This window comes from Pinus tabuliformis, chromosome 6, assembly GCF_031772625.1.
Source record: "Pinus tabuliformis cultivar Carrire ecotype Pingquan chromosome 6, CPIR1, whole genome shotgun sequence".
NCBI lineage: Eukaryota > Viridiplantae > Streptophyta > Pinopsida > Pinales > Pinaceae > Pinus > Pinus tabuliformis.
The window spans coordinates 243,912,452-243,929,724 of NC_142292.1; the positions used below are offsets into that span (position 1 = coordinate 243,912,452).

At 35.0% G+C, this 17,273-nt stretch overlaps 1 protein-coding gene across 4 annotated transcripts in view; it reads right to left on the bottom strand.

The window, feature by feature from the left end:
- Positions 1–1,786: 1,786 nt before the first annotated feature.
- The window catches only part of LOC149258306 (organellar oligopeptidase A, chloroplastic/mitochondrial-like), a 403,930-nt gene continuing 388,443 nt past the window's right edge, over positions 1,787–17,273 (bottom strand). For 3 of the 4 annotated variants that reach the window (XM_089415124.1, XM_089415109.1, XM_089415120.1), the window contains one exon: positions 1,787–2,365. In XM_089415124.1, the coding sequence (XP_089271250.1) occupies positions 2,279–2,365 (87 nt within the window). In that variant the 3' untranslated portion in view covers positions 1,787–2,278. Of the gene's footprint in view, positions 2,366–5,204; positions 5,513–17,273 lie in introns of all 4 variants that reach the window. The other variant, XR_016256794.1, reaches the window with a different exon arrangement.

Consider the following 17,273-nt stretch of genomic DNA (forward strand, 5'->3'; position numbering starts at 1 on the left):
CAAACCAAGAGCCAATTTAGCAATCAGAATAAGGTCATCTGCTTACAAAAAAAGCCTTATAACAAATTTGCACAAATAGATACCATCACCCCCTTGCGAATTTAACCACTCAAGCTTGTCGATATATAAACCAAAAAGGGCAAGAGAGAGTGGGCAACCTTGCTTGACCTCTATATCGCTTCTAAAACTTTCAGAAATACCTGCTGAAGTTCTAATTTTGATTTTCACCTCTTTATACAGCCTATGCACAACTGCTCTCAAATGTTTAGGAACCCCAAGTTCCTCCATTCTCTACCAAAGTTTATCCCTAGGCACTGAGTCAAACGTTTTTCTGAAATCAACAAAGCAACAAAAGACTTCTTCCTTTTTCTCCAAAACTTTTTCAATGATGTGCCTTAAAGTTATGCAATGATCAACTGTGGAATGTTTAGGTCTAAAACCTGCTTGCACTTTAGCACACTTATCTCTTTCTTTTGCCCACTTGCTAATTTTGTTTTTTAGCATGCTTCCAAATAGCTTTGCAAGCAAAGGGTTTATCATGATGGTCAGATAATTAGACGTATTATTGATGTCACCACTCTTGAAAATAGGTATTGCCAGAGTAGTTGTCCAATTTGTGGGGAGCCCTTGTTGTATGATGTTGTTGAGGATTTTTGTAATGTGAGGTGCAAGAATCTTTGAGCCCCACTTTAGAGATTTTGCTTGGAGTTCAGCTAAGTCTTTTGCTTTTCCAACACCCAACTTCTTGATACCCATCTCTACCTCTTGTAGCGTGAAAAGTTCAATATCAGTGTTAACCAAAGAGGGAGGATCAACATTGGGAACATGCTCATAAAATTGTCTTACTCATAGATGTGACTATTTTTTCCAAAAAGCTAAGATACATCTCACACACGTGACCGAAAAACAAACGATGGGACAAAAATTCCAGATACCATTCAAGAATTTCAAATTTGAAAACAAAGCAAAAAGTAAAGTTCTCCCTTGCGACTTCACCAAACCATCTATTTATAACTTGATTCATAAGAAACGTGTTAGAATTTCTTTGAATAGTTGATACGCCAACTAAAATGGCGGATACACCGCCCAAAATGGCCTATACAGCATTTCAAATCCTGAAATGCGTTTTGTACATCCTGAAATGCCGAAACGTGTTTCAAGTGACTATGGATGGAGTTTCCAATAACATACGATTCAAGCAACACTATTATACAGTCGGTGTGCATAAATTTATAAGATAGTTGTAAATTATACCATCATAAATGAAATGCCTATCACATTCTAATGCAACCTGTCATTTTATCCATTTATTTTTCCTTATAGTCATTGCCTAACAGTCTCTAGAAATTACGCAAAATTTCAAATCCTGAAACACCCGAAACGTGTTTCAAATGACTATGGATGGAGTTTCCAATAACATACGATTCAAGCAACTATATTCTACAGTCGGTGTGCATAAACTTATAAGATAGTTGAAAATTATACAATCATATAAAATGCCTATCACATTCTAATGCAACCTGTCACTTTATCCATTTATTTTTCCTTATAGTCCTTACCTAACAATCTATAAAAATTATGCAAAATCTTACTCGAAAATTCAACGAAGTTGGAAGAATATGTCGATGTTTCGAAAAGAAATTAATTGCGAGTTACCATTCGTGCTAAAATCTTGATAATTATGTAGACTTTTTGGCAAAGAAAACGCCGAGATTAATGGAATTATGATAATCATGTTTGTATAAGAATGAAGCACCCGCCAGCCTGTCACTGAAAGAGGGATTACTATTTGATTGCCAGTTTGCGAGGAAATGCAGTGTAATTAGAGTCAAGTCAATGAAACTTTAAAATGACTCATCCTCCTGAGGTAAAAATAGCTTTGCTTTTCGTTCCTTTCTCGTACGTTTTACAACAATCTCTATTGTAGCTATTGCATGTTTAGTTTCATGTTTTATCCTCAATCCTGTTTTATAGCTTTGCTTTTCGTTACTTTCTCGTACGTTTTACAACAATCTATATTGTAGCTATTACATGTTTAGTTTCATGTTTTATCCTCAATCCTGTTTTATAGTTTATACTTTTGTCAGTGAATCTTTTTATCATTATTTTCCAATAAAATGCAGTCATATTATTCCCCAAAACACGTGCCACAGCAGCAATTTGTAAGACGAACTACAGAATAAATGTAACAAGGACGTGCAAATGACAGGTAAATGGCAATGCTGCATATACAGAAGGGATACCATTCTAATTGCATTTTTCATTCACAGATTCCACTTTAAGCTGCTGCAGCTGTTGGCAGCAAGCCATTGTGCCTGAGGAGTGGATCTGTAGATGGCTCTCTACCCCGGAAATCTATGAAAACCTGCCGTAAACACAAAGTATTAGTAATGTGATCGAAGAATTTTATGCCATATAGAACATTTAACATTTAAAAAAGTCGCACAAAAATAGTGTATATGCATCTTAGTCAGAAGAACTGTAACTATGTCCATTGTCCATTACAATACCACCTTTGTAGAAATGTTTGCCCACCCAAAAAGTGGATTGAGAAAAAGTTTTGCTTAAGATAAACTGGCATGAACATTGAGCAAAGCCCAGAATATTATTATCACAGAACACCCAGCCAAGAGACTTCACCACAGTGTGTCTGCTTGAAATTCAAAACACTCAACCACTCAAGCTAACTCATACTGCTAATTCAAAATGTTATATGGGATTGATTATATATATATATATATTGATTTGTTGAGTTTCATTTTATTTGTTCGAAAGATAATTTGCATTCAAAAAAATTTGCCTTGTTGTAATTTGGGGAACTATGGTGAAGTCCCTTGGCTAGGTGTTCTGTGATAATAATATTCTGGGCCTTGTGGATGTTAAAATAATTTCTTTCTTTCTTCTATAAATCCCAAGTTGCATAAACACACTACAAATTGCACAATGTTCGCCTTACTGTCTAAAAATGCTCTCCATAGGGTTTGAACTTAGTTCTCCAAACTAGTAATGACATCTAGTGTTGTTAAAACAGCCAACAAATTATTTACCAATATAAATACTAGATCCGTGTAAATTGCGGTAGATCTGTAACATATCAATCAGATTTATGAATAATGTAGTAGATCTATATCAACATGTAGATTTAAATCCCAGATTTGGAAATAATGTAAAAAAAATTCACAAAACCAACTGAAGAATAGATGTACGTGGAAAACCCTAAAAGGAAAAGGAAAAACAACGGGGAAAGAGCTGTAACTTTTCATTAAATAAAACACTTACAACCATTCGCTCAACTCCAATCTTCTCGCCTTCTCACCCCCACATACAATGTCTAACCAAACCTTCTCAGTCCCACATACAATGTCTAACCAAATATTACATATAAATAATCTCTCATCGAATAATCTAGAGCTATGTTGCCAGGAAACGTGGGTTCAGAAACGGGTATGGGTGTGGGGACGGGGATGGGTACGTCATTTTTCGAAACAGGGTGCGTGGGTTCGTCGGGGATATATTATAATTTATATATATATATATAATATAATATATTATATTTTATATATTATAATATATATGAATTTATATATTTTTCAACTTTAATCAAGAAAACTAAAATATTTATGATTTAAACTTTAAATATTTAAACATGCACATCATTGAACATTCAACATTCACAATGAAATTTCAAAATTTCTAGTTAGATATCAAGTGCAAATTGGAGTTTACATATTAATAAGAATCATGATATATGTCCATCGTCATACTACATTCAAAATTTGTCTTAAAGCATCTCCAAACAAGAACTGGGAAATTTTAAAATACTAAAATAAAAGTATCTAATAGTGAACAATGGCTTCCTCAAGCGATGTCATCAACATCATTCATATCTTCAGTTAGCATGCTCTCCAGGTAGGGATCACTCTCATCTTGAGGCTCTTGCTCATCCATGGCAATTGGAGGTAGCTCAATAAGGCCATCTGGTTGTATCTCCTCATCCATACACATAGTATCATTTGTGTATTTGTCCCATCTCTTGAAAGGACCCTCGTATCCAGGGCTTTTCGAGATATGAGACGAAGTGTGCTATGAACATACACTAAGTTCTCTGGCTTCTTTGAGCCCAACATATTTCTCTTTACTAAATGGATAAAGGCATAAGTACTCCAATTCCTCTTACAAGATGAAGAACTAGCTACCTAGAATATTAGGGGAAGCCCATTAAATTAATTAAAAAATAAAATATACAAACTAAAATGAACTCCAAAGAACCCAAAAGAACTTGATTTTGGGGTTCCAAGTACCCATCATTAGGGTTCTCCGTACCCGTCAAGACAAAAGAACCCAATTTTTTTTAATGAAGAACTCGATTCTTCATAGAAGACCCTGGTTCTTATGGGTTCTTCTCAAAAGCACTCGAAACCAAATCCAGTACTTGGGGACGAGAACCCGGGATGGGTTCGAGAACCCCGCCCTTTGGTTCGGGAACCCATGCAACATAGATCTAGAGAAATATTATTGGCATAATAATATGTGCTATGAAAAGCATGGGTCCAAAACTAGGAACCCAAAACCATGGATCTAAACTCTTTTGAGAAGCTTCAAGAAGTCATAATATTAGATTATGCTTTTATTTTATTTTATTTATTTATTAATTTGGTTTCATACACAACAATCTCACACTTGAGACCAAATAAATTTCTATCTTAGCTATAGATTTTTTTTTTGGCAGATATGTCAACAATCAAACTTTACATAGCTGCAAAACTACAAATCATATAACAAAAATATTACACTTGCTTGCACCCGCTGGAGCAAACAAGCTTAGTAATAGAAGAAATAATTTTATTAATACTTGAATGAATGAATTTTGTTTGTTCCATTTGGTATCAGAGTTGAGCTCAACTGCTGCACAGAGTTAGTCTATCTGGTCTTTGGCCATCAACTCGTCGTCAATTTTGTTGATGTCATAATTAAAGCGTTTCGCTATACATTGTTGGAGATTCTCCAATTTACCAATTAGGCCTTTGGCCATTTTAAAAAATAAAAAAATAAAATAAAAAGAAAGAAGAAGAAATTACTCAAAAAAATATATATATATAAAGGGATATATGGAAAGAAAAATTATAAAAAAAAAATAACAAAATAATTATAAAAAAACTAAAAAGGTTCTATAAAATAAAAATAATAAAAACATTAAAAAACACCTCCGCCGACTTTTTATGACACCACTAATGCAAGCGCCGAAGTCTGCCGCCAGCATTGCCCGACCGACCTCTGCAGCCACCCGACGCCCAACTCAACCTCATCCTCTCTGCACCTACACGACCACCGCCCACACCCTTTTGAGCCACCACTTTCATAGCCGCGTTCCATTCATGCCACCACGAAATTGCAACTGAATCGACTTCTAACCACCGCATCCGCTGCACTTCTGGCCGCCACCATCATTGTGCAAAAGACAACCCGTCCAACTGCTGCCGCTTGACTCTTTAAGTGTCGCTCAACATTGGCACTGCAGTTAGCACAAACACTACAGTTGTCAATCCCAATTCAGTGGTTCGAACGACAAAAGAGAAACTAATTGCAAATTAATTACATAGAAGCGACATTGTTGTCAATTGTCAGCAGCTCCACCACTGCCACGAACTCGATTTTTCCCTTTTGACATGTACAAAAAATTGATGCGTACAACCCAAATTCACATAAAGTAATATTTTTTTTGGATTAAATGAATGGTCGTACCCTTTAATAAGTGTACCATTTGGTATAAAATCATTTGAAATTATATACCTAAAAAAATTCGTACACTAATTACTTAGAGTTGAGATTATTTTGAAAAGTAAAAGGGAAAAAAATAAAATTTATTATATCCCAAAAAATAAAAATAAGGGAATTATTATAATTAAAAAAATTATAAAATTAAATAGAAAAAAAAAAGGATTATTAATCCTTTAATATTTAAGTTGAAAGAAGGTTTACATTAAAAAAAAATAATAATAATAAAAATCGATTGGAGAAAGTAATTCAAGAACAGAAGATGAGTTTCACACAACAATCATTATTTTGAATTAAATGACTATTTTGTATAACATACATTGAATATCCATGGCTTCATAAAACTTGTGAATTATGTTGTCCAATGTGGAAAATTATTTAATGCGGAAGAATGTCAAGGTGATGCACTGGCGTAAATCACTGAATAAGAAGAGAAACTTGCAAAACTGGAACAAAAATTAACAAAAAAGGACGACAAAATTTTTCGTTTAAGGGACCATAGCCAAAAATTACTTGTGAAAGTCAAGAAGTCTAAGGAAAGAAAGAAAAAATTAGAAGAAGAAAATGAATGTGTCGAGAACAACAAGATGCTATCAGAGAAGGAAGATAGAAATTTGCGCTTAAAAGACCCGAATCAAAGTTTATTAGAACAAATCAGAGATCTAAAAGATGAGAAGCTTAAAAGTCAAAACATTGAAAATAAGGTTGATGAATGAGAAACCAAAGAAATCTTACGTCTTAGAAGCCATAATCAAAGTCTACTCACTCAAATTACAAAACTTAAGGATGATAATAAATCTTTGAAGAATAAATTCAAAGAACTTGTCACAAAAGAAGCGTCAAAATTGCCAGTCGTAACAGCGTCAGTTGACGACAAAGGAATGAATATCAAACCAGTCAATACAACAACTCAAAAAGATGATAAATTAGTTGAAGGAAAAACATGCTCACATGTAATTCAGATGATGAAAATTCCAAATGAAGATTTTATACCTAAATCAACCACTGTAGTGCCAGAACAAGATAAAAAAATTGTCACACACCTAATAAGGGAAGTCAAACCAAGAGAATTCCATATCTACATCTGAATCGCAAGAGAAAACTTTTCAATCAATCTACGTACTAGTATCACTCAGAACATAAACAAAAAACTTATGTTCCAAGGAATACTGAGATTGTACAATCCACTCATGTGATAACAATTCATCACAAGTTTGCAGTGACCACAAGGTTCCACAGAAGATTAACTTGGGCTGGTCAGATCCCTTCTCAATGCAACAATTTTGTTTATTACTTAGAGGATCATATCAACTTGTATCAACGAAAATGACAATTCCAAGACGAGAAGACATTCGAAGCAGAAAAAGAGATCAAGCGTTTTCATCAACGAGCTTTGAGGACAAATATTTTTGAAGAGGAAGACAATGTTATGAATACAATATATATAATATAATATAAATATAAATAATATAATATAATATAAATATAAATAATATAATATAATAATATAATATAAATATAAATAATTAATAATTAGTACTAAAGAGGTATGTCTAAATGGGACATGACCTTCCATGAAAAGACACCTGCCTAGGGTATAAAAACAGGGCCTCATTCTCATTCACACATTTAATATATAATATTTGTATCCTTAATGGAGATCTACATATTCCAAGTTTTCTGGGGTATTTAACTTGAAGAATGAATTTTGTTCGTTCCTCCTGCTTTGATACCACTATTATGTTTAAAAGGGAAGGCAAAAATAGAAACATTAATCACGAACAAATAGAAGCAATCATACATAAATAATACCAAAAATTACCTTGGGAAAACCCCAACTCCGGGGAAAAACCCAACATAATAGAATTCTATTAGATTTAGCCAAAACCCTAACCAAGCCTACCAGGAAGCCCTACTCAACCCTTGGTTCCATACACTGCCGGGGAGACCCTGCTCAACCCTTGGCCCCTCACACTAGCTAGGGAGACCTTGCTTGACCCTTGGCACTTTGCTGCTCGACACACTTACAATGGAGACAAATAAGCCTATTTATAGGCTTCATTCCAACCAAATACAACTCACATAAAACCATGTGCTCGAAACCATTAGTTGTACATTGTCATTCCCGAGTCAAGGTTAATCCTAACAAGTGTAAGACCCTTCATAGCTAGCTTCCATATGGATTTACTCATGACTCTTCCTTCCAATCCTAGTCTCAAGAAATCGTTTCGCTGCCTCCTCCAACACAAGAAATCTCTCTTCATATCATGGAGGAGATGTGAATTGTGTAATACCATTTACCACTCTTCCAGAAAGTCCTGACACACTTTTCTTCACCACTCCCCTCTACCCCTTAAACTTAACCCTAGCTCCATCTATGATAGTCTGAGCAACCCTTGACCCAAGTTACCTCCCCTCTCTCGTCTTCCTATCTATTTTCTCATCGAGATATCCCAAGTAAGTTTGAATGATGAATTCTAGCAAAATATATAGATGAGGAAGGTTTTCTAGCCTAAGTTTCTTCAAAGACAACTCTCTTGATACGCACATGGAAGATCTCTTCAATGATGTTGTCAATGCAGGGTTTCCTCAAACCTAGTCCCATCACCCTATCCACAAACTATGTTGCACTACTGACCTTAACAATTACAAGTTGATCATGGTTGTCCTAAAGATAGCGGACATTTAGGTTTCCAACTAGTGCATCAAACCATTGATCACATCCCTCTACTACAAGTCTACTACTGCTTTATAAACTTTTGAAAAGAGTTTGACTTGGTCCCTTAGGGGGCCTTAGTTAAAGAAATTTTGAGGTCTAGCTTCTTAAGAAAAATAATAAAAAAATTGTTAAAATAATAATAAAGAGTTGTGCGTTTTCAAACATAAAGAGGAAAAAGCTACATTTTTTATTGTATTTTCAACTTATCTCCTTGTAGATTTACTCAAATTTGAAGTGTAGGCCCTTGTTGGATGCAAAACTTAATCATGTAGAAACATAATTTTTCATTTATTTTTAATTTATCCCACTTTGGATTTATCAAAAGTATGTAGAGCAAGTACTCGTTATATTCGGAATTTCCATCAAGATTATTTAAAATGATGATGTCAACAATAATGATAATAGTTTTGGAGGGAAAGAAAGAAAAATACTTTTTTTTAAATCATATTTTTGACTTACCTCCTTATAGATTCATTTAAATTTCAAATACGAGTGACTCAAATGTGAAATTTAATTCAACAACCAATTAGTGCCTACCTAAATCACCCAACACGATGTCACATGATAAAAAGCACATGGAAATACAAGTATTTGACACAAGACATGATGACCTTATAGTGAATTACACATAACAAAATGAAATATAGACAAAGATTCAATTTTTTTTAGAATTTAAAAACTAAAACATTTACAGTTTTGCATGATAATGATACAAATTGAACCATGCACTAGTATTATATCAATGATGATAGAATAACAAACACACGAGAAATTAGAACCATAAACTGTAGTTTCCTCCTTAAGTCATCAAATTAAAAATGCATTAGATCGACACTAAGTCATTGCTACTACATGTGGGAATACCAATGGAAAATACAAAATAGGGTAGACACCATAACCGTAGAGGGAAGAATTTTATAGCTCGTGACTATCAATAGTCCTCCATGTCATCATCATCAAAATTAGTACCTCCTCTATCCTCCTCTATATCCAATCCAATCTCTGCATTTACTAGTGTGGAGGATAACCCTCTCCCACTAACCATCATTTACTAATGTATCCTTGACCTTTTTTGAAGAAGCTATTGGAAACATTGAAAGGGGTGGGTGAATCGGTATTCCTTTTGAATTGTTACTTTTACCAGTTAGATCCCTTATATTTAGAACACAAAATGAACAAGAGGAATAAATGCTTTTATTAATATAATCTTTACAATGAATCAAGTACAATGTATATAGGGCTCCAACCCTAGATGAAGACACCGATCTTCAAACTCCCAGGCTCCAACCTATTGCCAAGCACCAACTTGGACTTTTTGTGAGGCTCCAACTTCTAGGGCACCAACCCTATCTTCTTAAGGCACCAACCTTGGATTTAGGAGCACCAACTCCAAGGACACCAATCCTTCCAATTCTAAGGCACCAACCCCAAGGGCTCTGACCCTATCTTTCAAGGCACCTACCTTGTTTGTTCGAGGCTCCAACCTTCAAGGCACCAACCCTCTAGGCTCCAACCCACTGCTATATTTTGTCTAGATATGTTTGACAGTAATTCTCTGCTCCAAAAATCTTCTTCACTAAATTGTGTCAATCTACAGTGTCACTGTAGTCTCCATGCTATAAAATCAATGACAACCTTGTCTCATAGAAGGTGTCACCATTGCTCTTCATTACATCCAAGCAAAATCTTCAAGTCACATCATGATGACTAACACATCATGGTCTTCAATAGTCTCTTCACGACTTCAATGTACCTTCAATGAATTGTACTAAGCTCTACACACACCAACTTTCTATTTCAATCCTTTATTCTAACTATCACGGTAACTGTTTCAGGAGTACGCTTCAGGAGTAACTGCTTCAGAAGAATGACTGTCGCGACTTCAAGTTGTGCGCACAATTATAAAACAACCCTGTCTCATGTAGTCTCTTCAACAGATCGAGCGATGTGCTTCTACAAATTCATTATAAACTTTTAATGATTAACCTAGTCAACAGAATGCTTTGACCTTTGTCTTCTGCTGGACCTTCAACTTTTTCTTTTTTTTTTCGACCTTCGGCTTTCTTTCTACTGTTCCTTCATGTTCACGAGTTGTGAACTGTTGTTCTGTTCTATAATTGCACACGACCGATAGTTAGAAATGAGGCACCTTAACTTATATTTATACAGGTTTCACTAATCACTGGAAAGACACGTTTATTGGAGGGAGGCCGACTTGTATATTAAAATATATCGAAGAGTCTTTCATCCACAGAATTAATTATTCATGGAAACCATATAAGAGAGGCTATACTCACAGGGAGGTCCCACATGCCACGTCACTACCTCAATCAAAATCACAACTTTCGGAGGTCTTTTACAAGTCGTGCCCATAACGTAGCCGATCGCTGATTTCCCCTACTGGATGCGATATTATATTAAATTGTTTTGATAAACCCATTGGGTCCACCACTTTATCGCAATCGTAATTTCATAAGACTCTCGCAATTGCAACTTTACGAAAATCCACACTAATAGAGATCCCCACACGTCACGTCATGGCTTAATCCCGCGATTGCAACTTCACGAGAATCCCGCAATTGCAACATTCAATAACGTCGATATTCACATATCACCCCATGGCGGATGCGATATTTAATAAACTATTTTAATAAGTCCGTTGGGTCCACAACTCTATCACAATCGGCAGTTTGACATTCCTTTGAACTTTGCGATTACTGCGGATGTGATATTTAATTAAGCCACACTATAATTGTGCAATGGGTCCGCAATGCTATCGCAATCGGTGGTTCAGGGGTTTATCGCAACCAACAGTTCGGGGGGTGACAACCCTTTATGATTTGTGTAACTTCCGATACCTGGACGCGATACTACATAAAGGTGTATTTTAATGGAGCTATCGGGTCCACATATTATATCGCAATCGACGTTTTAACGTTACATCCCTTTAAGACTTGCGATGTGAAGGTTCCGATACAATGGATGTGATATTGCAATAGGGCAAGTTATAATGGAGTAATTAGGTACGCAACTCAATTCGCAATCGGAGATTTTGTGCGGTGGCATATAATAAAGTCGCTGATAAAGAATCAATATAAAGTTGTCGATTTGTTTTGTGGTCTTTAAAGAGTTTCACGGTTTATCACTGTTAACTCCTCCGTTATGGCTCTTCTTCCAATAACTCTACTCCTCTAACGTAATGTTCCTATTAGTTCGGAATCCGATAGCACTTACCCTTGGGCATATGCGATAACCTACTTCTCTTGCTCCGATAATTTGCTTCTTTGATGGCTTTCGATAAACTCTTCATCTTACTCTTTGGCTTCACAATGGCTTCTCCTCTTTACTCTTTCTCTCTCTTCTGATGGTTTTCGATATCTTTCTTCCTAGATTCCACTATTTCTATTACGTTTGTATTCAATCTTTGGATTCTCCATGAGAAGAATTAAGATCAATGGGCATCAATAGGCAACATAATGTATTAAATAATTTTCCATCACAAACACTGCTATATTGACATCAATGACAACCTAGATTAACAGAAGCTTGATCTATGTTTCTCCAAAAGGACCAGAACTATGAAATAACCATGGACCCAAGAGTGGTATTGACCTCCCTCAACCTTTTAAACATGACAAATGAGGAGGAAAACTATGTATCTGCAAATTTCAACAATGAGAAATATTTGTACTCTTTATAGATTGCAAGGACATGGGTATGTTTTTGTAGAAAATTGTAGATATGGTGTGCATTTTCAATAAGACATCCAATCCATGTCACATTTGAAGCAATAGATTTAAGTGCTAAATTCAAATAATGAACAATGCAAGGTGTTCAAAATATTTGTGGATATTTAGCTTCCATAATCATGCCAACAACATTGCAAACAAGTGCATTTTTTGTAATAATTTTCATATGTGAATCAACACCTACATTTTCAATAACTTTAATGAACAACAAAATGTTGAAAATTTTGTTGTCATTAATGTCAAAGACAGGGTGAGACTACAAATATCCAAGATAAAGATTGTTGGAAATATTGTTTGGATACCTTGTGTTTGAAGGCCTTTTTACTCTAAGACTTAACCCAAATGGAAACATAGGAGATATGGTTGGAAATATTATTTTGAGACCTTTCCATGTGTATATGGCATTCCCTTCAACTCCATAGGATTGGGGAGATATGAAAGATTTTGTCAGGTTAGCCTACCTGAAAAGTACAACTCAACCTAGCCAATTTTACAAGTCAGCCCCAGAAGTGAATGTATCAACACTGTAAAATATAGGATGGATGCGTGCATTTGAAGATCATCCAGGCAAGAAAAGATTTGAGGTGCACAAGACAAGCCGGGGAATACTCTTGGGGTTTTAAAGGTGGATTAAAAATGTGAACTGTGAAGTGAATGAGCCATCTTGGCATTTTGTGATATCCTCTATTCCATAAAGTTACTAAGTGTAGCAAATTTTTGTAATTTTGGCATTGGAGGAAAATTTTGGCAATTTTGGACTTAGGAGATGTGAGTAAGTGGGTCCCATGCTAAAAAAAGGAGACAATATGAACCCTGTAATGCCCCACTTAAATCTTATCTTGCAAAATTTTATTAATGTTTACATTCGCTGAAAATATTGAGAAATATTGATGAGTACCTTAATTTGGGAAACTATAAATTTATTGTCTAATATAAAATTCATGATTTCTATTACTCAAATTCCCAACTTGCCTTCTCAAATTGAATCTTAGGTAGGATATGGTCTCCTTCCATTATTTCAAATATATATATATATATCATCTCACATTCCCCAATGTACCTTCACATCTACTTGGGAGAAGACATGGTCCTTTCCAACTAATTATCAATATATATATTCATCTCACATTCCCCAATGCACCCTCACATTTACTTGGGAGAAGACATGGTCCTCTCCAACTAATTATCAAAATATATATATTCATCTCACATTCCCCAATGTACCCTCACATTTACTTGGAAGAAAACATGGTCCTCTCCAACTAATTATCAATATATATATTCATCTCACATTCCTCAATGTACTCTCACATTTACTTGGGAGAAGACATGGTCCTCATTTCACATTCCCAAATGTACTCTCCCATTAATTACCTAATTTTATATTTATATCACATTTCCAAATGTACTCTCAGATTTACTTCGGAGAAGAGAAGTCAACTGTAAGGATGAAAGGGAAATTAATGACATTAATGAGAGGTGGTTGAAATGGAGAAGAGAGGAAGGGCATAAAAGGGGAAGGAGGAAGGGAGAAAGAGGGATGATTTTGGGTTGGCTGTGATTTTTAGTGGGTAGAAAGTGATTTTGGAGACCTAGGGAACCTGTGGAGGTTTCTTGGGTTAGTTGAGAGGAGGGAAATATTGTTTACCTTGGTCTTGGACACACACACTACATCTGATTGGACTTGGGCTCGGAGGGCTAGGGAACCTGTGAGGTTTCCTGAGCTAGGGATTTATTTCCTAGTTGGCTGGAAAGTAAATCCAGTTGGGTTAGTCAAGAGGAGTGTTCAGCAGCAGCAGCAACTTATAGGAATCTCCACCAGCGACTGGTACAAGTATTCCTCTATAGATTGTTCATGTAAGTTTATTAAAATGGAATGTTTACTATAAGTTATAAGGATTAGGATGTAAATGGTAAAATTTTCGTTGTTTAAAAGTCTTGTAAGAAAATAAATTATTGCCTCTGCTTGCATTTAAATTCTAGAGAAATAGATGTGTTAGAAGACCTTGGGATAGGGATCTTACACATGGTATCAAAGCCTTTGTTCAAAATTTGGATCTTGAAGCCTACCTACTAGAGATTTTTAAAATCTAGTTGAATCTTTGAAGACCAAGACATTACTAACCTGTAAATTGCACTTTAAAATTTTCCTTGCAATCCTGTAGAAGCTTCCATCTAAGCTAAAATAACATTTAGTTTCTGTTGCAACAAGAAAATTTTCTGTTCTCAGGCAAATGAAATTGTGTAGAAGACCATTTTGTGCTAAACCTTTTGGCAATATTCTTTCATAAATGAACTTTGAAGGCCGTCCTTTGAGCAATTTGAAAGTCAATTTCATGTATAGAAAACTTGTTTCCATTTTGCAATCAGCTCCTCTGTCTTACGATGGTCCCAATAGCTTCCACATGTACCTCCTCCTTGTAGCTTGAGTTCTCTTTGAATTATCCATTCGCTTGGTAATTTTCTTGATTACCTCTGCAATTTCTAAAAATGCAATAATGGTTTTGAGATTCTATATTAATGTTAATAACCTTTAAAAATTCCATCCTCTGAATGCTTATGGATAGTGAACGTTGTTTTAAAGTTGACGTCTCCAAACAAGTAAGTTATCTAAAATCTGGAATTGTTAATTATGAGTAGGATTTGGCATTTCCTTTTCCAAGAAATAAGAGTGTTCGTTTTTAGTCCAATTGAATCTGTGGGGAGTAATATATATATATATATATATATGTTTCTTAGTGTATGCTGGAATTTTCAGATGCTTAAGTAGTTTTGGAGTTGGTGCATCTAACTCTTATAGTTACGCACTTTCCATTTTTGAAGTTAAAGTATTGCTAACAACTATAAGATTGCTTTCCATCTTGAAATTTTTTTAAATTTAGGATGTTGAAGATATTATCTTGAAATATTTTAAATTTAGGATATTGAAGAATGTTTAAAAGGACATAAATTTATGCCAAAACACGCAGTTTGAGATAACCATTCATGAAAAATATGCAGTTCTGTACTATTCATGAAAAATTAGCTATCTGGCAATGCAATTTATCAGCAATATCAACAAGTATGTTCCCAACATTGGTTCATGAAAAAAAAATTGCAGTTTGGCATGACTATTCTTGAAAAATTGGTTTTCGGGCAATGCATGCAAATTATCAGCAACATTAACATGTATGTTTCCAACATTGTCACTTGATAGAAGATGATTTTTTTATAGCAACAAAGTCATGTTTCATGAGTGATTTTTTTTCCATGGATTTTCTCTCTCTTTGATATTTCAACGATGAAATCAATATACACATTTTCTAGGCCTTTTTGGCCTAAAAAGGAAAACTGAAGAGTTTCAGCCATGACCTAGGATTACTTATTTGTCATCCAAGGCTTTATTAAGACTTATATTGTGCTTCACAACATAAAAATATACAAACAGAAAATGCCATTTGAAGCCATAGTTTCAACCTTCCAAATCCTCAACACATTTAATCTGTCATAACCAGTGGCATTCAGTACTATTTCCAGAAATTAAATATGACAGTGGCATTCAGTACTATTTCCAGAAATCAATATTTAAGGCCAAACATACTCTAAAAAGAGTTTTCCTCCTAAATTCTTGTTTAGAAAGACCCCCTCTTGCAAAGATAAATCTTATTCAAAAAGACGATAAACTCAAACATTGAATTCTCTATATATACAAGTGAAAATATATCTTACTATGCCCCAAGGGGTTAACTCTGTCAGTTGAAGTTGAACTATTTGCTTAAGGCATTTTACTGACAGAGAGGCTGTAGGTCACCAGTTCAAATCTGGTTGAGTCCACTGTGGTTGCTAGTGGCTATTATGGGTGGTGGTTGAACTGCCCTCCATCCAGATATTCCAGGGAAGAGGGGGAATCCTGTAAGATTTTCCTTGGAATAAAACAAAAAAAACATATCTTACTATGATCTTACCAAGTGTTGAAATTTGGTACCGGAGGACAGGTGGTTCCCTTAGGCTTTGATCTTTGGCCTAGGGAAAAGTGTCCAAATGAATTTAATTTTTCTCCTAAAGTGACTTTATAATTTTATAAAGTTAAATTTAATTTAAAAGTGACTTTAAGTGATAAAGTTACTAAGTCTAATTTTAAAGTAACTTTTATAAAGTAAATGAAAAATTAGAAAGGAAAAGTGACTTTGGAAATAAATGACTAAGTGGGTCTTTATTAAAGTGGGGTGAATTAAAAAAATAGAAAGTGAGATTTAAATGAGCATTTAATCTCAGCCATTGATCTAAATCTATTTCAGCCATTGGATTTAGAGATCACCCAAAAGTCACTTGGATCACCCAAAAGTCACTTGGAGTTATAATAAAGGAGGAAAAGGAGGAAAAGGTCATTCATTCTTTCATGAGCAGATTGGGAGAAGGAGAGCAAGAGAGCAAGAGAGATTTCTGAGCAGGGAGGAGAAGGAGACAGCAGCTTGGCACACATTCCAAGGCAGCAGTTGAGCAGATTTGTACAACTGATTCAGCACATAGTGAAAGGCAGATTTTTGCACAAAAATCGAGGAGCAGTTTGCTGATTTTTCTGCACACAAAACGGAGGCCGTACAACATTTATTGCTGTCCTGTTTGCTGTAATTTCCAGATTGCTGTGAGGCACGGGAAAGGAGATAAGTTGTAAATTTGCTTGCTGATTTTTTGCTGAATAATTCTCACTGTAAAAAGGCAATTTTCAGAAATAAAGAAGAGCTCTCAAACTGGTTTTCCCCAAGAGTTGTAGGGGGTTTTTCCAGGGTCAAGTTGACCAAAAATATCAGTGTTTTAATGTGTTTTAATCGCTGTTTTTGATTGCTGATTTTTAATTCTGCAATTTCCAGCATTCTGAAAATTTTCCAGAATTTGTGTTTTCAGCAATATTTATTTTTTCAGTCTGTTAAATGTATGGTTATGGGAATGGGCATTTAACTACATGGGAGAAATAAGGAGAAACTGAAAACCGAGGTGGGAAAACAGAAATTTTTACATGGTATCAGAGCTTGAGTGCTGAAGGGCAGTTT